Source organism: Erinaceus europaeus, chromosome 1 (assembly GCF_950295315.1).
Source record: "Erinaceus europaeus chromosome 1, mEriEur2.1, whole genome shotgun sequence".
Classification (NCBI taxonomy): Eukaryota; Metazoa; Chordata; class Mammalia; order Eulipotyphla; family Erinaceidae; genus Erinaceus; species Erinaceus europaeus.
Genome location: NC_080162.1, coordinates 205,328,355 through 205,355,963, shown reverse-complemented (window position 1 = coordinate 205,355,963; position 27,609 = coordinate 205,328,355). Strand labels below are relative to the sequence as shown.

Sequence of the window (27,609 nt, the reverse complement as noted above, 5' to 3'; positions counted from 1 at the left end):
CCTGCTCCGGCAGGAAAGCTGGACGTGCGACCACCTGACCACAAGTAAAGGGGACACACCGCACTCAAGCTAACTACCTCAGGCTAGTGGGGAACTGCCAATAAGAAAATCCTTCCAATTAGAGTCACACCTGTGTTTTGTTAAGGTAGTCAATTCTCTGTAAGTTATCTCGCACCCTGTTACTTCTCAAAAAAAGCCTGTGAAGGCTGGGGCAGGATTGGGCAGGATGCACCTGCCAATGACCATGTCCAGCAGAGAAGCAAGTGCAGAAGCCAGACCTCCCGCCTTCTGCACCCCATAAAGAACTCTGGTCCATACTCCCAGAGGGATAAAGAATAGGGAAGCTTCCAATGGAGGGGATGGGGCATGGAACTCTGGTGGTGGGAACTGTGGAATTGTGCCCCTATGATATTATGACCTTGTGAGTCATTATTAAATCACTAATAATAAAATTTTTTTTAAAAGCAGGCGCTTTTAAGTGAGATGCCCCATGCACACTAAGCCGCGACCCACATCATCTTTCTCTGTAGTCCTTTAAGTATGGGGACAGTGGGTATGAAGAATGAAGGTGGCAATCAATTCATTATTTCCGGTGAGAGATGATGAGGTTTTTGTTGGCCTGGTTGTTACATAAGAGGAAAGTCAGGAAGGGGCTAGGTGGGGGCACATTCAGTGGGGCATAAGTCTCACTGCGCAAGGACCCAGGTTCAAGTCCCTGGTCCCCACCTGCAGGGGAAAGCTTCATGATGGATGAAGCAGTGCCAAAGTGCCTCTCTCTCTCTCTCTCCTATTCTATGCCCACATTTCTTCTTGATTTCTCAATAAGTAAAATCAGTATTTCAAAAAGGGAAAGGGAGACAAATGACGACTGACTCTCAAGCTGGGGCTAGCATGGCCAAGTAGGCAGCGTGGGCAGAGCCGACAGCGGCGAAGAGAATGCTGTGGGTGGGTCTGAAGACGGCGACCAGGAGCCTGCTTCGTGTTCCCAGCAAAACAGCTCACCTGGCTAGTGCTCCCGCTTGGCCAGGCGTGTGACCAGGCTGGAGCCCACGCTGCCTGCAGCGAAGTGGACCTTGCCGCTGTGCTGTCTTCCATCCCTCACCCCAACCCTGCTCTCCAAAAAGTTAGCCCAGAGCAGAGAAGACTCACTGGTAACAACAACTCACAGATGCTAGAGGAAAGAAGGAGAGAAAGAAAGAAAGAAAGGGAGAAAAAAGGAAGGAAGAAAGGAGAAAAAGAAGAAAGAAAGAAGTACACACACACACAAATTACAGATGTCACTTAGGGAACACAAAAACATTAATGAATCCTTATTATTATTTTTTTCCCCCACGAGAGCACTGCTCAGCTCTGGCTCATGGTCGTGCAGGGGATTGAACCTGGGACTTTGGAGCCTCAGGCATAAGAGTTTCTCTGAATAGCCATTATGCTGTCTCCCCCACCCTTAATCTTTCTTCCAAAGAGGGTGAAAGACAGGATAAATCTGACGTACCTGAGACACCCAGTGCAGCTGAAGCCAGCGCATGAGAAAACCTAAGTGTGTTTTCCTGTCTGGGACTGGGCCCCAGGCTTGTGGAACCCAGCAGTGTAAGCCCCCACGGGGACACCAGGCCCGGCCACGTACCCGTCACTCTTCTTCAGCAAGTAGCCCTTCTTTTCACTGCCGTATTCCTTGTTGCCTTGGAGCTGGTGCATGCTGTACCCTCCCTGTCGACTCTGGGAGTCCTAGGAAAGAGAAGATCCCAGATTTAATCCGCGCCGCAGATGGTCACCACTCCTTCGCTTACTGCGATGGGAGCGTTTCTCTGACCTCTGGTCTGGGCCCGAGAGGAGTGTGGAACTTGAAGAACTATCAGGCCCTCCCCTCCGTTCTCGCTGAGGGCAGTGAGGTGGACAAACAAATGCAAGAGTCCCCCTCCCCTCCAAGGCAGAAGTAGAGCCAGGGCCTGGGGTCCCGGTTTCCTGTTTCTAGCTTAGGACTCAGCTCTCCTTTAAACGCACTGCAGAGGTAAACGGACAGATATGGGCCAACTCTATGGGCCAAACCAGTTTCCATTCCTGGCAGAGCCAAGCAGAGACACAGCTGGGCACACTGCAACGGGCCACCAAAGGGAACCCATGAGACCTGAAGGGGTTATTTTCCTATGTCCACCGTTTGCCCATTAGATATCTTTGCTGAAATGCTTACAATAAAAAGTGTACCTCTGAGTCAAGTATTAAGAATTGCTATAAAATTCTTGTTTTGTAACTAATGTCCCCTCTCCCCTTTTGCCTCCAGGGTTATCGCTGGGCTCAGTGCTGGCACTATGAATCCACTGCTCCTGGTGGCCATCTTTTTCTATTTTATTGGACAGGACAGAGAGAAATTGAGAGGAGAAAGAGAGGGGAGAGAGGGAGAGAGAGAGAGACACCTGCAGCCCTGCTTCACCACCGACGAAGCTTTCCCCCCTGCAGGGGACTGGGTACCGAACCTGGGTCCGGGTCCTTGTAACATGTGCGCTCAACCACGTGGGCCACCACCCGGTCCTTATTTATTTATTTATTTATTTATTTATTGCCTCCAGAGTTATCTCTGGGGTTCGGTGACAGCACTACAAATACACTGCTCCTGGTAACTTTTTTTTTCTTTTTTCCATTTTATTTGCTATGACAGAGAAACTGAGGAGACAGACAAGGAGAGAGAAAGACAGACACCTGCAGCCTTGCTTTGCTGCCCCTGAAGCAACCACCCCCCTGCAGATGGGGAGGGGGGACTTGAACCTGGCTCCTTGCACAGGCCCTTGCTGTTAGTACTTTGTGCATTTAACCAGGTGAGCTATCACCCCCCCCCCAATGCTCTCTCTCTCTCTAAAAAAAAAAAATGGCCATCTTTTCAGTTAAAAAAAGATGATTCTAGGGCAGTAATGTGTGCATGATGTCGTGACTAGCACCACCAGCTGAACCACACAGGTGCAACCAACCCGGAAGCATCCAGTAGATGCGGCCCTCATGTGGAGGAATGCGCACGCCCAGGAAACACACTGAGTGCGTTCACTGCAAAGCAGCCACGGGGGCAGGCACAGGAGGGAGGAATACATTCTCACAAAGTGTTCACTTACTCTCCTGGACTTCGATCAGGAATGGCAAAAGCAACAGAGAGAGAGAGAGAGAAAAAGCAGAATACTTGAAAATACAGTTAATTCATTGGTCATCTTACTATTCATAATGTATTCACCTTTATAATAAATAGAAAAACCATAGTTTCAGAAGCATGCAAAGCTTTGAGTAGCAGGCCAATAATTTGTTGTTGTTGTTGTCTTCAGGGTTACTGCTAGTCTTGGCTGGCTTTCAGTACTTACTAGTTTTAAAATTTTAAAAATTAGCTTGTGACCGGCAGAGACACACACACTTCCTTTAATGTGGTGGGGGCTGGACTTGAACCTGGACCTTGCACGTGGCAAAGAAAGCAGTGCATTATCCAAGTGAGTTAGTTTACTGGCCCTAGTTTTTAAGTCTTTAAAATATAAGATGAAAAATTAAAGTACTTATCTTTTTTTAAACAAGGATTTGAATGCCGGTAAATTATGAGAACTATTACATCCCATAAACTTGCCATTAAGACATTCCTTACATATGTTTATTACTTGTCCAAATAAATTTTAAATTCTGAAAACAACCAAGTCATGAACAGGCCTTGCTTTATCTCCGGCAAATACTCTTACATGTGAACAAAGCAGGTGGAGTCTGGGCACTGGCCTGAGAAGCCTGTTCCACTAAACCGAGCAGAAAGGAAGAACTGTGTTTTAGAAGCTAAACACCAACGGTCCTAATTAACCACTAATGAGCTGGATGACTCAGACAGTCACAGATGACCATTTCTGAACTTGGAGAAATGGTGACCCATCAGCCTACTCAAGCAGGGCATGCTGGGAAAACAGAAAGAGGATTTTCTCTTCTGAGAAAGTTAAAGCTAGAGACTTGCGAACACTGTTAGTGGCTTCTTAAAAAATGAGGGAATGAAACAGGTCTTGAATCCTTTGGCAGAGTAATAGAAACGAGTATGTATTCAGGAGCGAGAAATAAACGTAAATGAGGGAGTCACTCAGGCAAAGAGCACAGGACTAAACTTCAGTAATGGGTTTAGGATTAAACCCCAGGGAAATCCCATCAAGGGAGCCAAGAAAAATGTGGACTACAGAATGAAATGGTGGTGCTATATATATATATATATATATATATATATATATTTTTTTTTTTTTTTTTTAGTCTGATTTCCGATTCTCTCTTAGCAGTAAAGATAAATTACCTTACTTTCTTATTAGAAAATCTTATTAACATATAAAACGCCTCACTAAGGAGTGAAATCCGAAATTCTTTTAAGCTGCGAGCAGTTACACATTCGTTGATTTAATGGGGAAATAAATGTTTCTGGCTCTAGAAACAAAACCATTCACATTTCTAATGTGAAATGAATGGACGGGGTGAGTTTCTCTTTGTTTCACTTGGTTAAATATTTCCTGAGTCGCTTTTGGGTACCAGGTTATGAGCTAAGCTGACAGGGGTATCAACACTAACAATAAAGAAATCTTTTCTTTTAAAAAAACATCTTCTTTATTTTATTTTAATGAGAGAAATACAGCAAGAGAGATGGGGAGGGCACATAATCATTCACTGCTCAGTTCTAGCTTGTGGTGATGTTGGGATTTGAACCTGGGACCCTGGAGCCTCAGGCAGGAAAGTCCTTTTGCATAACCATCATGCTATCTCCCCTGCCCCATACAGTACTATTTTTCAACCCTAAAAGCAGTTGTATACAGAAAATAATTTTGGTGGTGGGTGGCTCAAGCTAGTATAAAAGCTCAAGAGATCTGCCAGGGAAGCAGTATAATGGGTAGACTAGACTTGCTTGTAGAAGGGCCCTAAGTTCTTTGTTTTTTTAACTTGATTTATTTTATTTGATCAAACAGAGAGAAACTGAGGGGGAGAGGAGACAGAGAGGAGAGAGACAGAGAGACACTTGGAGCATTGCTTCACCATTTGTGAAGCTCTTCCCCTGCTGGTGGGGACCGGGCTCATTAACCTGGGTCCTTGTGCATGGTAATACGTGCACTTAACCATGGGTGCCACCAGCTGGCCCCTAAGATCCTAAATTCAATCCCTGGCATTGTGTATATCAGAGTAGTGTTCTGGCTTTCTCTCTCCCTTCCTCTAATAAATAAACGTTACAAAAAGCTTAAGAGAGTTAATTCCGTATCAATAGTTCAAAAGTCAATAAAGAATTTTATTTTAAGAAGAAAAGGAAGTGGTCCAGGAGGTAGCACAGTGGATAAAGCATTAGATTCTCAAGCGTTTGGTTCTGAGTTCGATCCCTGGCAGCACATGGATCAGCGTGATGTCTGGTTCTATCTCTCTTTCCTCCTGTCTTTCTAGTACATAAAAAAAAAAAATCTTCTTTTAAAAAAACAATGATGAACAAGTCTACCAAATATTTGGAGATGATATTTACAGGTCAAATTTTGGGATTTTTCTTAAGTCTAGTCAAGTATAAACCCTGTGTGGTGAGGAGGTTAAATAAATGACTTCTCGGCTGCTTTTTAATTTCAACTCTTTTTAAAAGATTATCTGACATCTTCCTCCAGTAGTGATAAAGTAAGAAATACCTAGTATACAATCTCGTATTTTGTCCAGGTCATAAAAGCCAATACCTTTTAAACATGCTGAGAAATCATTAAGAGACAACCAGCCACGCACGTGATCTGTGAAAAGTCACTTTTACTTGTAGGATACTCTCCACGTGGTGCTAACGAAAACTCCTCACTTGTTAATCTGAGATGAAGTTAAAACACATCCGCAGAGGCAACTTTAGCTTGGAGCTGGTATTCCTAGAACGTGGTGTATCTGCGTGAGACAATCGCCTCCTCTCCACCCCAGCAGAGGCTCCATACAGACAGGAAGGAAGCAGGGAGGCAGGGAACCCTTGTGACAGCAAGGAGCAGCTGCTACGTGCAGACCAGGGAGCACAGCAGCTCATGCTTGTCCCTGCAGATGGAAGTTCGCCTCTATGTTCCTGCCGTGGGGGTCAATCGCTCCTACACAGGGGAATCATCCCAGGGGATCTTTTCTGACACACGCGCTGGGGCGGTGAGCAAAGAATGGCCTGGGCGGCAGCGCGGGCGCCAGTGACCCACTGCACACACACCTGCCTGTTTCCGCTGACCAGCAGGGGCCCCCGTGTTAGAGTTCAGCAGATTTTTCTCACTTTGTGAAAAATCCAATGTGCATATAAAAAGCAGATCTGCTCAGAAGAGCAAACACAAGTAGAACCTGAACTGGAATTGGTGTATTGCACCAAAGTAAAAGACTCTGGAGTGGGTGTGTGGGGGGAATACAGGTCCAAAAAGGATGACAGAGGACCTAGTGGGGGTTGTGTCGTTATATGGAAAACTGGGAAATGTTATGCATGTACAAACTATTGTATTTACTGTTGAATGTAAAACATTAATTTCCCAATAAGGAAATAAAAATAAATAAATAAATAAATAAATAAATAAATAAATAAAGCAGACCTGGGACTGGGGACATAGTTCAGTGACAGAACTTCAATGACTACACTGCACAGGGCAGAGGTGTGGGGTACTCTCATCTCTCTCGTGATAAATAAACGCAAGCTTTAAAAAAAAAAAAAAGGAAGAGAGAAACATAAAACCTAGGATCCCGGTTCGAGTTCCCGGCTCCCCACCAGCAGGGGGTTCGCTTCATGGGTGGTGAAGCAGGTCTGCAGGTGTCTGTCTTTCTCTCCCCCCGTCTCTTCATCTCTCTCTGTCCTATCCAACAACAAGGTCAGCAATAACAACAATAATGACGACGATAAAACAACAGGGACAACAAAAGGAAAAAAAAACATTTAAAAAATAGTCAATTTGCTATTGCGAGGTGTATCATGAAGGGATGATGATTTAAAGATGCTCCTTTTTTGCGCTTTATTACAAACTAATGTCTTCGATTTAATCCATGACATTCATGACGTAAACAGGCACCTTCTTACCTTCTCCCATGGAGATGGTGGCCACTACTTAATTTAGCCTGGACATCAAGCTTACACTTCTCAGAGAATATCCAAGATCCTCCAGATGACGCCTGAGTTTTTTTTTTTAAATTAATTATTGGATACAGATGGAGGGAAATTGAGAGGGGAGGGGGAGATTAAGAGGGAGAGAGACAGAGACACCTGAAGACCTATTTCACCACTCGTGAAGCTTTCCCCCCCCCCACCCACAGGTGGGGACTGGGGGCTTGACCCAGGTCCTTGCACACTGTAATGTGTGAGCTTAACCAGGTGTGCCACTGCCTGGCCCCAAGGCCCGAGTCTTTCAACTCAGCTCCACTCTTAACAGATGAAGTTCTGGGGACTGAACCTCGGGCTGGATGCCTGCAAGCCCCGAGCTCTGCTGGCTAAGTCACCTCTGACTGCCTCTCTTCCTCTCCCTCATGCTCTGCCGCAAACTGCCGGCAGGCTGTAAGTACTCGAGGCAGTCTTTCATCTCTGAGTCTCCCAATTTCCTCTTTGTGGGCACATCACAGGACAGCTTCTAGTCAGCGCAGCATTCGGCACTGCTGTCTGCTCACGTGGCTGACTACAATCGACTAGACAGCCAACTCTTTAATGGAAGGGACTAAAGCTACTGTAATTATTATTTTTTATTATTGTTTTTACTTTTTGATCAGAGCACTGATCACCTCTGGCTTATGGTGGTGCAGGGGATTGAACCTGGGACTTTGGAGACTCAGGCACAAGAGTGTCTTTGTAGAACCCCTATGCTATCTACCCCCCGCCTATCGTTCTGTTTTGTTTTTACCTGGAAGGGACTAAAGCATAGGGCACAGAAGAGCAGCTGGCATATAGTGTCTCCACTAAATGTCTGAACAACAGATGAGAGTTAGAGCTAAGGCTATCATGTGGAACTATACACCGTAACCTCACTAGCTCGTAAATCTATAATTAATTACAAACAAACAAAAAAGAATCACGGCTATCACTGTATTAATCGAACACCTCTTTCTGGAACCTCTCCTTCGCTAACCAAGGATCATTTCACTTTGGCTTTTCTAAGGTGTAAAATTAGAGAATTCACAGGCAGGGGACAGCATAATGGTTATGCAAAGAGATTCTCATGCCTGAGGCTTCAAAGTCCCAGGTTCAATCCCCCTGCAACAGCATAAGCCAGAGCTGAGCAGTACTCTGGCAAAAATAAAATAAAGAAAAGGGAAAAAAAAATGATAGAATTCTTCCTCTAAATAATTTCAACTGGAGGCATACAATAGCAGAACAGTTATTACCTAACCCTCTGCTGGAGGTGCTGAGGGCCAGGGTTCAATGCCCAGCACCACTATCAGCCAGGGGAGCCCTCCTATGCCCAACCCTTGATTGTTCAGAAGAAGATTATCTAAAACCAATTTGCTTGTGTATTTCACAGATGCTCCAGCCTGAGAGTTTGTACTCCTAAAGTATCCATCTTCAAAGCCGAGCTGAAAAAATCAAGAGTCATGAGAGTGAGAGACATCTTCTCTTCTGAGAAAAGGAAACTAATTTTTTTTTTTGCCTCCAGGGTTCTCATTGGGGGGTTGGTGTTGGCCCCTCAAATCCACTGCTCCTGGTGGCCAATTTTCCAATTTTATTGGATAGGGCAGAGAGAAACTGAGAGAGGAGGGGAGACAGAGAAAGAGAGAGAAAGACAGACACCTGCAGACCTGCTTCACCGCTTATGAAGCATCAGGTGGGGAAGCAGGGGCTTGTACCCATATCCTTGCACAGTTCTCGGTGCTTAGTACCTAACGGGTGCACCACCGCCTGGCCCCTGGAAACTCGCTTTCTGTGCTGGGTAACATGGCAGATTCAGCCTCGTATCGTATCACATCAGTGCCAACCACCACTGTGGCAGGATGGGAGAACCTGGGGGACACCAAGGTGACCAGCCCAAGCCACGTGCACTCTACTGACTCTCTGGAAACAAGCAAATCACCTACTTCTTTCTGGTCCAGCTGAAGAGAAGATTTTATTAAGTCCCGAAGTGCAGTCAGCTGTTTCTTTTCTTCATCCTGGGTCTGTTTTATCTACAGGAAGAAAACAGGACTTCTTTTACGTATCTTCTGAAATTAGAAAATGCACGTTCTTATCTTGGGAGAAGCACTAGTGAGTTCTGGCGTCAGTGGACTCAGTCAGTGCAGCATGCTTCTCAGTAAGTGACACATGTGGGAGCTAGACAATGAACACTGGTGTGCGCTTTCAAAGGAGCTGTGTCTACGACGGTGACTCCTTTGCTTCTGGCTCTCTGAAGGGTGGCGGTGAACACAGCACAATGTGCTTAAGAGCTCATAAAAGGATTCTTGAGTGACTGGAATCCAGTAGATCCGAGACTTACGAACAACTGTGTGCTTTTAGAATTTTATTTATTGGATAGGAACAGAGACTGAGAGGGAAGGACAGAAACAGAGAGAGGGCAGGGGAGACAAAGAGGGAGGGACAGGAGAGAGAGAGAGAGAGAGGTAAGAGAGGCAGAGAGACACCTGTTACACTGCCCCTCTGCTCATGGAGCTTTTCCTGTACGGGTGGGGGCTGGGGGTTGAACCCAGGCCCTTGCATATTGTAATGCATGTGCTCCCGCCTGGCTTCTCTGTAATGTTTTAAAAATCATTTGGAACTTAGCTGCAACTTGAACCATATTAAAAGATGTTTGGTTGTTTATTATTAAAGTTACACAAAAGTATGTTTTTATTTATAATTCTTTTTTTTTTTTTAAACTGATTTAGTAATGATCGACAAGATGAGGATGAGAGGGATACAATCCCACACAACTTCCGCCACCGGAGTTCTGTATCCAGCCTTATTTGAGCATAATTAGTTTCACTTGTGAAACAGTGAGCCATATTCACTGACAAGTCAGTTACAGTGAAAAGTTTGGAGCTTGTACAAAGGCATTTAGCTTTTTATTTCTTCCCTAAAAGTTGTCATATAAAAAGAAAACCTAGGTATCAAGGGAAAACATAAAACAAGCCAGTAAAAACCAAAAAATCCATAGACCTGTACACTCAGAGACTGGCAATGCTTTGCTTTTTCAAGATCAAACATTCATTCTGCAATCACACATCAAAGAGAACTCCCGGAATCCTGAATGGATAACACATGGAACTCCCAGTCATCTGCACTTTCTACGCTCCCTGCTCTTCCTGCGCTCAGAAGCATACTCTGGGATATCTTCTACGCTCCCTGCTCTTCCTGCGCCCAAAAGCATACTCTGGAATATCTGGTCAGCTGGGTTTGTGGTGGTGCCAGGGACTGAACCTGCGACCTTCTAGAGGCTCAGGCATAAAAGGCTTGTTTTAAAGGCAACTTGTGTATCTGTTCTAAGTTTATTTTGACAGCAATTTAACCTTGTCTTCCGTTCAATTATATTCTTGTTATACAGACCCCAAGTTTAGTGACAAATACCCACGAAATCAACTTGGATACATAGAACTTACATTATTACATTATCTTATCAGCATAGAACTTACATTATATAAGTCAGCAGCCAGCTTCTCAATGTACTGTTTCAATTTATCAGCTGTTTTCAAGCCATCTTGAAAGAAACTATAATGAGAAAACATCAAATATTTACCAGCAGCATCATCAATGGAAAGGAGCCAAAACTCACTGCAAAAGCTGAAAACACTCACATACAAATAAATGCTTACCAATTTGTCTCTGCAGAATACCAACAAGCAAAGAGACAAACTTCGGCGCTTCGTGATGACGTACAGAAGAGCAAACCAAGCCGAACCCCGTGGCCACCGTTCGGCGTGTGCCAGTAGATACCACAGTGCGAATGCGAGCTGCACCTCATGTTTCCCTACAAAGTGATTCCCCACACACCCACCTATCCACAGAACAGTCTCTCCTGCATGTGCCATATTTGAACCCTCTTTTCAAAATTTTTAAAAGTGTATTTTTACATATTATTGGATAGAGACAGGGAGAAATTGAGAGGAGAGGGGAGATCAAGAGGGAATGACACAAGAGAAACACCTGTAGCCCTGCTTCACCAATTGTGAAGTTTGCCCCCTGCAGGTGGGGACCAGGGGCTTGAACCCAGGTCTTTGTGTGCTGTAATGTGTGCGCTTAACCAGGTACGCCAGCGCCCAGTCCTATATATATTTGAATTCATGAGAAAGACACAGTAGCCAGTGAAACATTGTGAAGTCATTTCAGATTCTCTAAGGAAGGCTATGACTACCCTAAAAATAAAGGCAGGAGTTGGGACACCATTCAGGTAGGTCTCTAAGATCCCCCCCTTCTTTTTTTTTGCCTCCAGGGTTATTGCCTGGGCTCAGTGCCTGCACCATGAATCCACTGCTCCTGGAGGCCATTTTCCCCCCTTTTGTTGCCCTTGTTGTTGTAGCCTTGTTGTGGTTATTATTGTTGTTGTTGATGTCGGTCATTGTTGGATAGGACAGAGAGAAATGGAGAGAGGAGGGGAAGCCAGAGAGGGGGAGAGAAAGACAGACACCTGCAGACCTGCTTCACCAAGTGACTCCCCTGTAGGTGAGGAGCCAGGGGCTCGAACCAGGATTCCTACGCTGGTCCTTGTGCTTTGTGCCACGTGTGCTTAACCTGCTGCCCGACCCCAAAGATTCCTTTGTTTTAATATACACTTAAAACGCACAGCATGGTGGTCTGGGAGGTGGCGCAATGGCTAAGGCATTAGACTCGCAAGCATGAGGTCCTGAGTTCAATCAACAGCAGCACATGTACCAGAGTGATGTCTGGTTCTCTCTCTCATCTTTCTCATTAATAAATAAATGAAATCTTAAACAAAAACCAAAAACCAAAAAAAACCCACACAGCATGTTAAATCAAAGGCACCAATGGTTTTGGAAAGTCTTATCCAAGTTCGGGGGTGGGGTGGTGAGTGGTGGTGCACTGCGTTAAGTCCACATAGTACAAAATGCAAGGACCTGTGCAAGGGTCCCGGTTCAAGCCCCTGACTCCCCACCTACAGGAGGGTTCCTTCACAAGTGGTGAATGAAGCAGGTCTGCAGGTGTCTGTCTTTCTCTCCCCCTCTGTCTCCCACTCTGCTCTCTCAATTTCTCTCTGTCTTATCCAATAAAATGAAAAAAAAAAAAAGGCCGCCAGGAGCAGTGGATTCATTTTGCTGGCACCGAGCCCCAGCAATGACCCTGGAGGCAAAAAATAAGGCTTAACCCAGCACAAATGTATGGGTGCACATGCTGACATCTGCGGAGTGTTTGTCATGTGCCCAGCATGCAAAGCACCTGACACGAGTTACTTTATTTACTGCCAATTCACCTGGTGAGTTCATGATATGCACTTCAATCCCATCTCCGCTGAATTTTCTTAGATGTCCTATCAGAGGGAGTGTTGATTTACAACATTGTTACTGCCACAGGGGTGTAGTTCCACATCTCCCCAAGATATTTAATTTTTGTTTATAAAATGGAAATATTGACAAGACCATAAAGGGTAAACTCAGCATAGATCGAGTCCTTGACTTGCTCCAGCTACCCCTGCCGTAGTAAGTGTGGGACAAGGATTTACATAGGTAGGCATTTCCTTTTGCGTGCCAAAAAGAATTCTGGTCCGTACTCCCAGAGAAGGGACACGACAGGAAAGATGACTGGCATGATCTGAACTGCGACGCCATGACAGAATGATAATTGTTAGGTGGCAAAAGAAATGGTTGAGCTGGAGGTTAATCGTGCTTGTTTTAAAACAGGATGTTACTGACAGTGTTCATGTCTGAGACGCAAGTGAGCGAGCTGGAACGGGCACCGCAAGTCAAAAGCTCGGCTGCTCCCTTTGTATTTCCACTGTGGCAACTGTGGTCATCTGCACCGAATCGCCTGAGGCACATTCATGGGGGGCACCACCCGGGTTTGTACTGAAAACCACTTTGGGAGGGGAGTTAGGTCCTTGGATTACCTCTTCTCACAAGAGAATCTCAGTAGAGAAAGCTTTATTCTCTCTCTCTCTCTCTCTCTCTCTCTCACACACACACACACACACACACACACACACACAGACACACACACAGACACACACACAGAGACACACAGACACACACACAGAGACACACAGACACACACAGAGACACACAGAGACACACAGACACACAGAGACACACAGACACACACACAGAGACACACAGAGACACACACAGACAGACACACACACACACACAAACACAGAGACAGACAGACAGACACACACACACACAAACACTCAGACAGACACACACACACACACAGAGACACACCCAGACACACACACACACAATCTATTAGGACTTTTGAAGGACTAAGTGCATAAAAGTAGTTTGGCCCAGGCTTCTTGCTACGCCGGAGTTCTGAGGGTCAATGGCAGGGTCGCAGGGTCAGTGGTGTTACCATCCCAATACACTACATCCGTGCCACTGTGTCTACCTCCACAGAGAATTTTTTAAAAATATTTATTTATTTTTTCCCTTTAGTTGCCCTAGTTGTTTTATTGTTGTCGTCGCTGTTGGATAGGACAGAGAGAAATAGGGATAGGAGGGGAAAACAGAGAGGAGAGAAAGATAGACACCTGCAGACCTGCTTCACCGCCTGTGAAGCAATACCCCTGTAGGTGGGGAGCCAGGGGCTCGAACCGGGATCTTTAGCCGGTCCTTGCACTTTGCGCCATGTGCACTTAACCCACTGCGCTACCACCCGACTCCCCACAGAGACTTTTTTTTTAAAAAAATTATTTTTAATATGAGGGGGTAGGGGTAGATAGCATAATGGTTATGCAAAGAGATTCTCATGCCTAAGGCTCTGAAGTCCTAGGTTCAATTCCCCACACCACCATAAGCCAGACTGATCAGTGTTTTGGTTAAGAGAGGGAAGAAGGGAGAGGTGATACGGGTGTCTTTCCTTCTCTCTATATTTCTTTGTGTCTCTTATCCTAAAAAAATGGCTCCCAGGAGCAGCTGAGCTGTGCAGGCACTGAGCCCTAAAGATAACCCTAGTGGGAAAAAAAAAAGTGTTTGTTTTTTTAAAAAAATTAAAAGTTTATTTATTATTGGATAGAGACACAGAGAAATTGAGAGGGGAGGGATGACAAGAGAGGGAGACAGAGAGAGACCCTGCAGCCCTGCTTCATCACTCATGAAGCTTTCCCCCTGCAGGTGGGGACCAGGGACTTGAACCCTGATCCTTGCTCAGTGTAATCTGTGCACTTAACCAGGTGCATCACCACCTGGTCCCCAACGGTATTTTTTTTTTCCCAATATGAGAGACATGGAGAAGGAATGAAAGAAAGAATGAAAGGAAGGAAGGAAGAAAAAAAAAAAGAGCAAGTGAATGTCAGAGCACTAATCAGCTCTGACTGACCCTCGCGCTGTGGACTAACCTGGGACTTTAGGCGTGCAAGTCTTTTGCAGAACCTGATGCTGTCCTCAGCCCCATGGCTAACTTTGCCCTGTGTGGGGCTTCTTTCTACTGATCTATCTCCGTCTTGAATGACTTTACCTCTGCCAGGCTCCAGTGGCCACCGGGTGCTATTCCCAAGCTCAGCTCCACACCACTCCCCGAATCTCGGCTTTGTTACCTCGTGTCATGAGCCACGTCCAACCCCCATAACGAACAATGATGAACCTGACTTACTACACCAAAAAATTCACTCCCGAGGGCAGAAAACACCTTGTCGTTGCTGTACTTTGCCTTTTAAAAAGATAGATAAATAGGGGGGCGGGGCACTGGGTTAAATGCACATAGTTCAAAGCCCAAGGATTCCAGTGCGAGCCCCCACCTCCCCACCTGCAAGGGGAGTCGCTTCACAAGTGGTGAAGCTGGACTGCAGGTGTCTGTCCTTCTCTCTCCATCTTCCCCTTCCCTCTCAAATTCTCTCTGTCCTATCCAACAGCAGCAGCAGCAGCAACGGTAATAAGAGCAACAACAATGGGGGAGAAAGGCCCCCAGGAGCAGTGGATTCGTACTACAGGCACTGAACCCCAGCGATAACCCCGGAGGGGGGGGGGAGAAAAAGATAGTTGTACAGGCTGAAATCACACTTCTGTACCCTCTGTAGCAAAGGGTACTGAGTGTAAGGCTTACAAAGCATCTCGTCTTATGGAAAACTCAGTTATGTGGCTTAAACTCTCCTCTACAGATGCCTAGTATGTCAGATCAAGAGCTTGCTGGTCAAGTAAAATGAGATGTTTCTGCCAAAATGCTGTAGCAGAGACATTCCCTTATTTCTACGGAAGTTTAAAAGCATTTAAACATTTCTAGGAAGCATTGAAATAGATGAAACTGAACATTTTAATCTAAACTAGAATCAGGTACCATCATAACATACTTCAGAGTTTCCTGTGGGACGCCAAGGATGTAGCTCGTCTTCATCCTGTTCTCACAGGCAAACTTGATCTCACAACACTCAAACTGTTTTCACTCCAACACTGTGTCAACACCTGACACATTTATACGTGGGGAAAACTGACTTTTGGTGATGGAAAGCCATTATATCACCACAAACAGTGACTAAATAAAGACCAGAAAGGAGAGGGGGAGGTGAAAGAGAATTAGGAAAATGAACAAAGTGGGGAGAAGGCCTTACTTGGGCGAGTCGTTAGGCCTGCAATATTCCACTTACTTGCACTGTGCATGGTAATACTTGATAAGATTCTGCAGCAGGTCCACACCCTTCTTGGTCTTGATTTCATTGACTTTAATGAGATACTGTGGAGATAAAACAGAATTTCAGGTGAATTACTACAGACAAGGTTCTTCAGCCGTGAGCTCGGTGGCCAAACACGGGTCAGTGCACCATGGCTGTTCAGACAGTGTGGACTTAGTTTGGGGAATGCTGATTTAGCCCAGGCACGGTGGACACGCTGATTAGAGTGTTAGCATCAAATGCAAAGGGTTAAGATTAGTCTGCTACACACCCAGCAGTCAAACACTGCAAACCATTCCGGAATAACCAATTATCTGTCTCCCCTATTCCGCAGTAGATCTCAAACTTCCAGTTCATTTCATCAAAACTTGACTGTCCTTTGAGAAACAGAAGTCAGATTCTCTCTTTCAGGGGATGTGTCATAATGTGTTGAAGCCCCCCCCCCCCCCTTAAGGTCAAGGAGGTGAATTAGAAAGAATCTATGTAACTAAAGAATAAAAATATTAAAAAACAAAAACAAAAAACCTTGCATTGTTGGGATGTGATACAGAGGAGAGAGAGGAGATCCAGACCAGAGAGGGAACACAAATCTTTATTCACACGAGCACCTCAGAGTTGGGTGAGAGCATAGCGGTTCGGGCCACGTGGAGCTAGCAAAATGGCCACCTCCCGCTACGCACAGCAACCCTTCCCTGCATCAGGTCACCGAGGTGAAAATCAGGCAAAAAAAGAGAGAGGGGCAGAAGCAGAAGGGCCTTTATGGGAGAAACTCTGGAAGTGACAAATCGGGACAGGATTGGCTAGGAAACAAGGCACTCCGGGAATAGGGTTTCTCGTGGGAACTGACAGTACCCTGAGGGGACAACATGGTGGATGCGACCGCAGTTAACTGGCTCTGATTTTTACAACTGGCCAATATTCTCTGAGGTCATTTGTTTTTGTCGTGTGAAATTATTTATGAGCAGAGACATTTATGTAGGAGTCAAGGTTGAGGGAGGGAGAAAATAATTCAATAAAAACATTTTAATTGAGCAACTTCTGTGCGTTTCAGTGTGGAAATGGTAGAGGGAATTCCATTGTTCAGCAGCAGTCTCTAGGTCACCGAGCAGCCGCAGTCAGTGGGAGGCCAGTTTGAGAACCACTGCTGTACGTCCAGGGCAGCATGCTGTCCACTGCATTTTCTCCCATGAGCTCAGAGTCCTTAATTACAACTTCATATAAACTTTCACTCAAACAGGACACATAGTTAAAAACAACAACAACAACAACAAAAACCAAACAAACCATGCTCTAAACCTGTACCCAGGAAAATAAACATTCACCAGCGTTATTCCCCATCAGCGTGTTTTACCACACTCGCAAGCAACATTCTGTTCTCACCAAGAAATCCTGTTTTGGCTTAAAGAGCCTGAGAGGACCAAGTCTCAGAATGAGACAACAGTGAAATGGCAGAGCCCACAAGTCTTGGAGAAAAATGGAGATTAGAGTCTTTGTGAAATAGTCCCTTGGATAATGATGAATTAAATCCTACACTTAGGTATAGAAACTGCTGCCTTGCAGGGTCTTAGGTAATAGCTGAAGATTCTGTTCTTACTTCACACATCTGCAGCTGGAAGAGACGCCTCTCCTTCTCCATTTCCTCAGCAATCTCGGCTCCAGTGATCTCTGTGCGGATCATCCCGTGCTGTTTTGCATGCTCTCTCTTCTCCTTCTCGATTTTTGTACTGAAATTACAGTGGACGTCATCATTATAAAAAAACGGTACACTCATTTTCCCTGTTGGCTGCATCAAACTCAAATGGAAATGTAAACTCAAAGTGGACATGCTACTTGATGGATTGTTACACAGGAAACTCTCCTAGATTTTATTTTTCATATCTCAAAAAAATACATATATTTTATTTACTTTTTTCTTGGACAGAGACAGAGAGAAATTGACAAAAGGGGAGACAGAGAGGGAGAGAGACAGAGAAACAACTGCAGTACAGCTTCACCACTCGTAAAGCTTTGCCACTGCAGGTGGGGAAGTGGTGGCTCGAACCCAGCTTCTTGAACATGATAACATGTACACTTAACTGGGTGTGCTACTGCCTGAGCCTTCAAGTTTGATCATATGGATGCGTGGTCGGCATGAAGAGAGTTCAAGTCCCCTTTCTCCCTTGGTTAATTGTTGGTATGCATGAGACCCCTTCTGTTTCACTGGTTTAATACCCCCTGCTTAACACAGTATTCTACTTACATAACCACTGTATTCTATTTACATAACCACTGCAGGGCACTGGTTCAATCCCCACTGGTTCATGATATGTTTTTGCTCCGCCCCCTCTCCTTGTCTCACACTGATTTTCACCAGTCACTTTTCTCTCCACCCTCTCTGCGTCGCATCCTGTTCCCACCTTACTGGGCTAGTATATTTATAAGGATAAGATTGTTTGTAGTGTTAGTTTTAGCTTAGCTTGGCTTAGATTGTGCTGCGTCCTGCATGAATAAAGAGATACTGCCTACAGCTCAACCATGAGTCCCTGGTCGTCTGTTACCCGCCCGTGAAGCCAGCCCGGCGAAAACAACATAGCCCTGCGAAAACAACAGTTAATCGCTTTACAAAGAATATGTATTAGATAGTTGAAATCCTGAGGGGCGTACTGATCATCAATAGATTATGAAACTTAAGAGTTATTTATTTCATGGAGTTGAGCAGTAGTGCAGCGGGTTAAGCGCACGTGGTGCAAAGTGCAAGGACCAGCATAAGGATCCGGTTCGAGCCCCCGGCTCCCCACCTGCAGGGGAGTGGCTTTACAGGTGGTGAAGAAGGTCTGCAGGTGTCTGTCTTTCTCTCCCCCTCTGTCTTCCCCTCCTCTCTCCATTTCTCTCTGTTCTATCCAACAACGACAACAACAATAATAACAACAAAGGCAACAAAACTGGGGGAAATAATGGCCTCCAGGAGCAGTGGATTTGTAGTGCAGGCACGGAGCTCCAGTGATAACCCTGCAGGCAAAAAATAGATCCTAATGATATACCCTAAGGACTCCATAACACCCAACCAGAAAGGTCTGTGCACACCTATGTTCACAGCAGCACAATTTGTAATAGCTAAAATCTGGTGGCAAACCAGGTGCCCAACAACAGATGAGTAGTTGAGAAAGCTGTGGTATATATATACACAAGAACATCTGTTAAAATGCAATTAAAAAAAAATTACAGAAGATTCACACAGGTCAAAGCAAATGAAGACATGAGGTAATTCATTCAGAAAAAAAAACATTCTGCTAAAACAGAAGCTTAGTACTATATTATAAAGTTTGGCAATTAATATTTATAGCCATAAAATATTAAGCATCCGACAGTGCTTAACCACAGGTTTCCTGTCTCTGTTAAATTTTTATTCTCTTTACTTATTGGCTAGAGACAGCCAGGAGTTGAGAGGGAAGAGGGAGCTAGAGAAGGAGAGAGACAGAGAGACGCCTGCAGCCTTGCTTCACCACTCTGCAGGCGAGGACCAGGGGCTTGAACTGGGACCGTGTGCACGGCAACGTGTGTGTTTACTAAGCAGGTACGCCACCACCTGGCCCCAACCAGAGACTGTCAGCTATAAACCACCGCACTGATGATACCAGACACCAGTGGGGTGGGAAGTGAAGGGAGCAGCTGTGCAAGGAAGCGAGACCCTGTTACTATGCAATGAAGCTGGAACCAAACAGCAGCGCAAAGGCACAGCTGGGGCACAGACGTGGCAAACCGGGCGGCAGGTGAAGAACCGGAGAAGGTCAGAGACTGGGCAGCTGGGGGTCTGGGTAGAGAGTGCGTGTGTTTCCATGGCAAGCACACTCCCTACCTACTTGTTGCTAGTCTCTATTTTGGAGGAAACCCCCCCCCCACATACCCACACACCCCACACACACTCACCCCCCCCCATATCACACACACCCCACCCCCACACACACCACACACACCACATACTCACTCCCCGCCCACATACACACACACCCCCACCCACCCCACCCACATACACACACCCCACCCACATACACACACTCACACCTCCCCACATACACACACATCCCCATATACACACCCCCTACAGCCCCCCCCACACCCCACATACACACACACCCCACACACACATACATACACACACATACATACACACACACCCCACCCCCCACACAAATGGTTTGGGAGATGGTGCAGTGGACAGTGGAGCGCTCGGATCCTTAGCATGAGGCCCTGAATTTGATCCCTGTATCCTATGTGTCTGAGGGATGCTCTGGTTCTCTCTCTCCCTCTCTAATTAATACAATAAACCATTTAAAAATTATTTATTTTTAATATATTTTAAATTTTTAAAAAAAATTTTTATTCTCTTTTGTTGCCCTTGTTGACTTGTTGTTATAATTGATGTTGTCGTTGGATAGGACAGAGAGAAATGGAGAGAGGTGGGGAAGACAGAGGGGGAGAGAAAGACAGACACCTGCAGACCTGCCTCACCGCCTGTGAAGCGACTCCCCTGCAGGTGGGGAGCCGGGGGCTTGAACTGGGATCCTTACTCCGGTCGTTGAGCTTCGCACTACCTGTGCTTAACCTGTTGCGCTACTGCCCGACTCCCATTTAAAACATTTTTAAATCTTTATTTATTATTGGATACAGACAGAGAGAAATTGAGAATGGGAAAAGGAGACAGAGAAGGAGAGAGAGAGACACCTGCAGCCCTGCTGCATCATTCGTGAGGCTTTCCTCCTGCAGGTGGGGAGCGGGGGCCTGAACCTGGGTCCTTGCGCACTGTCACGTGTGTGTGCTTAACCGGGTGTGCCACCGCCTGGCCCCTAAATAAAGTTTTAAAAAAGAACCTGTATGTGCAGCATAAACCGACTCGTTATAGATTCTGGAAGACAGCACAGACAAGCAAACACTAGGTGGTTCATCAGCCCTGTGGCAGGTACACAGAGGCTGTCTGGAGCGCCTCAGAATGCTGTGTGTTCTGCGACTTCTGCAGTACTGACGGCCAGGTACTGTGGTCCCCAACCAGCATGTAAGCTTTCCTTACTTGTTTATGCCACTAGAACTCTGCATCCGAATCCTCCTGCCAGTCCCTGTTCAGGGCGCCATTTGCCGGACTAGCTTCGCGGGTGGGAGACAGACGACCAGGGACTCATGGCTGAGCTGTACGCAGTATCTCTTTATTCATGTGGAACGTAGCACAATCTAAGCCAAGCGAAACTAAACTCAACTCCCCCTCCTTACTAGGTCATGCCCACAGAGGCAGGAAATGTCCCCAGAGGCAAGAGATGCCCACAGAGGCAGGAAACGCCCTTTTAGGCAATAGATGGCCCCAGAGGCAAGAGATGCCCTTTTGCCTGCTAGGCCTTGCCCTTTGAGGCAGGAAACGGCCCCCTCAGGCCTCCCCTTGTCATCACACTGGTTCTTGCTGCTCTCCTATTTTGTTTCTCCATGTCTTATGCCAGTTCTTTTGAAAACGCCTGTACGATAAAGGTTTCTGTTCAACCCACACTCCTGATACTATGGCCATTAGTTAAAAAGAAAGGGGGGAGATGTTGGGTAGTATGCCAGCTCCCCTGGCTTAAAGCTTCTGTCTCTAATCCTGCTTAACTAAGCACGGGCATGCCTGTATGGCATTGGTTTGATCCCACTGAAAGCTGCGGTCTATTTACATAAATCACTAACTATGCACCACCCTCCCTCCACGGCATTGGTGGTTCAGTGGTAGAATTCTCGCCTGCTCCGCCCCCTCTGCTTGTCACACCCTCATTTTCACCAGTCACTTTTCTCTCCACCCTGTCTACGTCACATCCTGTTTCCACCCTACTTGGCCAGTATATATAAGGATAGGATTGTAATTATATATAGTTTAGTTTAGTTTAGATAGGATGGCTTAAATTGTGCTGCGTTCCACATGAATAAAGAGATACTACGTACAGCTCAGCCATGAGTCCCTGGTCGTCTGTCTCCCGCCCGCGAAGCTAGTCCGGCAAATGGCGCCCTGAACAGGGACTGGCATCCTCCCACTGCTCCCAGGGGACTCTGCTTCCCCTTTTCAATCACAGACAGAAATGGAGAGGGAGAGACAGGGAGAGAGATGGCACAGCACTGCTCCAGCTTGTGAAGCCCCTCGTGCGCGGAGCTGCCACATGGTGCCGGGGCTCGAGCGTGGGCGCTCTCACAACTACCTCCCAGCCATGCCTGGGTATCTGTATAGAGTTATACCGTCCTGTTTATTTGTTTAAAGTCATTCTTTGCCTCCAGAGTTATTGCCGGCACTAGGAGCCCACTGTTCCTGGCGGTTATTTTTTCACTTTACTAGCTAGAACAGTGAGAAACTGAGGAAGGAGGGGTGACAGAGGAGGAGAGAGACAGACAGACAGACACCTGCAGACCTGCTTTGCTGCTTGTGAAGTGTCCCCCGTAGGTGGGGAGCCGGGGGCTCGAATCTGGCTCCTGGCACAGGTCCTTGCACTTCATAGCAAGTTGCTTAACCAGGTGTGCCGCCCACTGCCTGGCCCCTGAATTACACCATCCCATACTGACTGCCCTCTTGCTGACAAGGCATGTGTGTGTATGTATGTGTGTATGTATATATATGTATGTATATGTATGTCTGTATGTGTATATGTGTATATGTATATGTATGTGTGTATGTGTATATGTATGTGTGTATGTGTATGTATGTGTGTATGTGTATATGTATGTGTGTATGTGTATGTGTATGCATGTGTGTATGTGTATATGTATATATGTATGTGTATATGTATGTGTGTATGTATGTGTGTATGTGTATATGTATGTGTATATGTATGTGTATGCATGTGTGTATGTGTATATGTATATATGTGTATGTGTATATGTATGTATGTGTATATGTATGTGTGTATGTGTATATGTATGTGTGTGTATGTGTATGCATGTGTGTATGTGTATATGTATATATGTGTATGTGTGTATGTGTATATGTATGTATGTGTGTATGTGTATATGTATGTATGTGTTTGTGTATGTGTGTGTATGTCTATATGTATGTATGTGTATGTGTGTATGTATATATATATACCTGTGAACACCACATTCTGGTGTTCCTGTTTCCTGCAAAGGAGATACATGCCACAGTAAGTCTAGAGCAAACCTTTTCTTTCCTCCTCCTGGTCCTCTTTTCTAAGTACTTAGCTCTATTCTGTTTAGCGTGCATGCAGATGCCCTGGGCAGCACAGTGCTCAGGTCACACTGTGAGCATCCATGACCTCATTTCGTTTCGGCAGACAAAATGGCCCACGGCACCCGTGCACGTCAGCTGGCGTGTTAAGAATCTCTGTTCTCAGCTGCATTTACAAATTGCCAACGCACAAGCGTTCCTAAGGCAGCAGGACCCCAACAGCACACCTAGTGACACGAGTGACTACGGAAGGACTGGTAGACCAGAAATACTCACTCTTCAGCCTTCTTTTTCTCTTGCTCCTGCTGCTGTGCTGCTGTCTAGGGAAAGGACTTTATTCTCTTAAGTGTACAGTTACTCACGGTTACATTCAAGATGGTCATTAGATGCTTTTAAATCCCTCTCTGTACTGCACCAAAGTAAAGGACTCTGGTGGGGGGGTCAGGTCCTGGAGCATGATGGCAGAGGGGGACCTAGAGGGGGTTGACTTGTTACATGGAAAACTGAGAAATGTTACACATGGACCGACTACTGTATTTTTTTTCTTTGTTGGGGGATTAATGGTTTACAGTCGACAGTAAATACAATAGTTTGCACATGCAGAACATTTCCACATAACAATACCCCCCAACTCGGTCCTCCTTTGTCATCATGTTCTAGGACCTGAACCCCCTCCTCCCTGCCCCAGAGCCGTGGCTACTGTATTTCCCTGTCGGCTGTAAACCCTTAATCCCCCAATAAATAAAAAAAAATACGAGAAAAGAAAAAAACTTCTCTCTCTCTCTCTTCCCCACAGCCTGCACAAACACCTGGGGAGACAGCACCCAGACACAAGCTTTAAGACTTTCTGGGGAGCCGGGCTGTGTGGTGCACCTGGTTAAGTGCACACAAAACTAGGCGCAAGGACCAGCGCGAGGATCTGGGTACGAGCCTCCACACTCCAACTGAAGGGGGGAAGCTTCAGAAGTGGTGGAGCAGGTCTGCAGGTGTAGGGAAACTGAGGATATGGCTGAGCCGGGGGGAACCTCCCATTGAAAGATGGCTGCCTGAGGAACACGGTCTTCCCGTCAGCCTCTCTCTTCCAGAGAGCATGGGAGAGAACGGCCTTCAGGCTCAGCTTCACCCGTCAGACTCTCAGCCTCACAGGGAATCCGCATTCCCAATACAATGGTGTGCTCATTCAAAAGCTACCAGAAGTTATCATACCTGACCCATCTTCTCTCCGCCCTCAGGACACCTCTCTGTCTGCTAGCCATGGATCACCCTACTTCCTCATTCCCAGAACGGCTCTCCTGCTCACACAGATGCTATCAGAGGCCCCTTTTCTCACTTCTTTGTTCTTGCCCTTCTGAATAAGCCAATAACCAAACCTCACCCTCCTGACACGCAAGGACCCCTACAGCCATGCACATCAACGCCCAGCTTCCTCATTCCTTACCTCACTCACCTGATAGCTTTCCCCACCCCTTACCTCGCTCTGCCACTTTTCTGCTTTAACCATATTTGGTATAAACAAGCTACCTCCTTCTGCAACCCCTTAAAAGCTTTGCCTCTCTGATCAATAATCGGTTCACTGCTATCAGCGTGGTCTCCGGGTCATCTCTGCTCTCGGGCACAGAGTGAGTCCGCAGACTCAGCCCCTGCTGCCTCGGGTGATGTTGGTATGCTTTTAAAAACCCCTTCTGTTTCATTTGGTTTAAATCCCCCCTGCTTAACACTATTCCATTTACATAACCGCTGTTAACAAGCACCACCCTCCCTCCAGGGCATTGGTTCAATCCCCACTGGTTCATGATATGTTTTTGCTCCGCCCCCTCTCCTTGTCACTCTCTGATTTTCACCAGTCACTTTTCTCTCCACCCTCTCTATGTCACATCCTGTTCACGCCCTACTTGGGAAGTATATATAAAGACAACATTGTTCGTTTTAGTTGAGTTTAGCTTAGCTTGGTATAGATTGCGCTGCGTCCTGCATGAATAAAGAGATACTGCGTACAACCCAGCCATGAGTCCCGGGTGGTCTGTCTCCCGTCAATGAAGCTCAGCCCGACAGGGTGACATTCTCCTAGACCCCCACATCTGGTGCACAACCGGGTGGGCACGCCAGCAATCTGCGCCTGAGAAGAGGCCTCCCCACAAGAGCGGCATGCAGGTGTCTATCTTTCTCCCTTCCTTTCTACCTCCTCCCCCTCTCAATTTCTCGTGTCCTGTCTAGAAGCAGTGGATTCATAGCGCCAGCACTGAACCCCAGCGACACCCTGGAGGAGAAAAAAAAAACAAAAACAAAGATTCTGCGAGCCTCTTGTTTCTCTAGGGTTCAAATGCCTGGTCTATAAACAGACAGGTAAAGTTCCAAGCTGGGTAGCCCAGAAGGTGGTGCAGTGACTAGAACACTGAACTGAAAGGCACGAGGGCCTTGGGCTGGAGAGACAGCATACTGGTCATGCAAAAAGGCTTCCGTGCCTGCGGTCAGACGGTCCAGGCTCAACCCCCAGCACCTCCCTCAGTGAGACCTGTGCAGTGCTCTGAAGTCTGCTCTCAGGCTGCCCGGTTTCTCCCTACCTCACACTGAGAAACACTTAGAGCCTTAAAAATAGTTGAGAGGCGGTACTGCAAGCCAACCACTCTGGTAGACAGGCAGATGTAACCACTTCTATAAATTCATATTATTATTACTTTGTGACATGGATATGTCATGCATGATCTGTTAAACACTAATAATAAAATAATAATAATAATAATAACAACAATGATAACAGGTTGCTGGGTATAGCTCTGTAATGTGACGGTTCACATTGGTTGTGAATGCCAAAATACTTGCGAGCAAAGTACACCTGACTCTGGGTGGTCAGCAGGGGCAGCCTGGGCACTTTTCCTTGAGGTTTGCACGCCCACTCAGCCCCGACAAGGATGCAGTAAACCAGTCTCCCTCTACAGATACTAGCTACTCGTTATGGATTTCGCCCTTCATTACAATCAAACAAATAAAGTCACTTACAACTTTGTCTCATAATCTTTCCAAGCTTTGTCAAACGGCTTCTTGAGATCCTTAGAAAAAGAGAAAGTGAAATCTTGAATGGGCTTTTGCTCCGAGGTAAATACTTTTTGAAATGACACCTCAGCAAATGTGCTTCCTTCTAGGACTCTGGGAGCTTCCCCCACACTGCTGACAACACACAGGGAGCTGGAGGGGCAGAGGGGGGCGGTGAGCGTTCCTGCACTTTGCAGCAGCGCCCAGAGGCTCTGAGAGGCTGTGTGACGGTCACCTGCCTCTGGGGGATGCAGGATAGGTGTCCCTCAGCCACCGAGCTCTCCTCAGACTCTCTTGGCAGCGTCTCATCTTAATCCTCAGACATCATCATCATGTGAAACGGTATGTGTTACCCCAAAATACCTTTATGTTAGAAGTGCTTGTGGGCGACGTTGGTGGCGCACCTGGTTAAGCACTCACATTACAGTGCACAAGGACCCAGGTTCAAGCCCCTGATCCCCACCTGTAGGGGGAAAACTTCACGAGTGGTGAAGCAGGGCTGCAGGTGTCTGTCTTGCTTCCTCCCTATCTCCCCACTCAATTCCTCTCAGACTCAAATAAATAAGTAAATAAATAAATAAAATGAAACATTCTTTAAAAAATGCTTACAGTGGTCCGGGGAGGTGGCTCAGTGGGTAAAGCATTAGATTCTCAAGCGTGAGGTATGGAGTTCAATCCCCGGCAGCATATGTACCAGAGTGCTGTCCATTTCTTTCTCTCTCCCCTTTCTTTCTTTCTTTCTTTCTTTCTTTCTTTCTTTCTTTCTTCCTTCCTTCCTTCCTTCCTTCCTTCCTTCCTTCCTTCCTTTCTTTCTTTCTTTCTTTCTCATGAACAAATGCTAAAATAAAGTGCTTATAATGCCGTTCAAGCACAAGCACCACTATGACCTTAGAAGGGTGGTGGTGACAGATAGGGTGGACACCAATCCTTTAAAGAGAATTCAAATTTCTGAACACTTACTCCTTTGACTCCCTTCAAGTCTCCTTTCAACAAGGAATCCAGGGTGAAGATCACATTGTGGCTCAGGCCCTGAAGCTGCAATGCAAAGCAGAGATGAGAGACAATTACAAAGCGCATACAGATCAATCGTGAAGCCTACCTCGATGACCAGTCTACACACACCGTCTCCCTTGACCGCCAGGACCCCCGTGTGGGGAGGGTGAGGGCTGGCGCCAAGCTACAGCTCTGCTCGAGCAGAGAGCAGGGACCTGAACCCCGGCTTGTGCTTCTGGACCCTGAGCCACGGGGCTGCAAACCATTTCTTTAAATGTTTCTTCAGGAAACTAACTGGAGTATTCACATGGATACTCGTCTCCTCCATCGGAACGGAAGTGCTATGAGAACAGGACTTTGACTGTTCTGCTCGGCTGTGTTTTAGTGCCTAGGTTTTATTAAAGAGACAAGATACTGGCCTGGAGGTGGGGCTTACTGGCAGAGTGCATGCTTGGCACATAACAGGAGGCTGTGGATTTGATTTCCGGTGTGTGTGTGTGTGTGTGTGTGTGTACACGTATGTATATGCATGCACACACTGAAGACTTTAAACAAAACAAGCTATTTAGAAAGTGCAACCTATTGTTGGAATATAGGTTGGGTTCAATGTTCTAAGGCACTGGCACATGGGTCTTCTGGATTTTACGATAATACAAAAAGGTGTCACCTCTGGGCAGACGGCCTCACCATTGTGTCCCAGATCCTCACCTCCCCAGAAACCCTGCCCCACTAGGGAAAGAGAAAAGAAGGCTG

At 46.2% G+C, this 27,609-nt stretch overlaps 1 protein-coding gene across 4 annotated transcripts in view; it reads right to left on the bottom strand.

Annotated features, from left to right (window-relative positions):
* Positions 1-27,609, bottom strand: part of ASAP1 (ArfGAP with SH3 domain, ankyrin repeat and PH domain 1) — a 422,920-nt gene that overhangs the window by 93,235 nt on the left and 302,076 nt on the right. For all 4 annotated transcript variants that reach the window (XM_060201453.1, XM_060201446.1, XM_060201440.1 and 1 more), the window contains 7 exons: positions 26,824-26,898; positions 25,831-25,880; positions 17,266-17,395; positions 15,648-15,733; positions 10,531-10,606; positions 9,004-9,090; positions 1,625-1,725 (listed from right to left, as the gene is read on the bottom strand). In XM_060201453.1, coding sequence (XP_060057436.1) covers positions 1,625-1,725; positions 9,004-9,090; positions 10,531-10,606; positions 15,648-15,733; positions 17,266-17,395; positions 25,831-25,880; positions 26,824-26,898 — 605 coding nt within the window. The remainder of the gene's footprint in view (positions 1-1,624; positions 1,726-9,003; positions 9,091-10,530; positions 10,607-15,647; positions 15,734-17,265; positions 17,396-25,830; positions 25,881-26,823; positions 26,899-27,609) is intronic.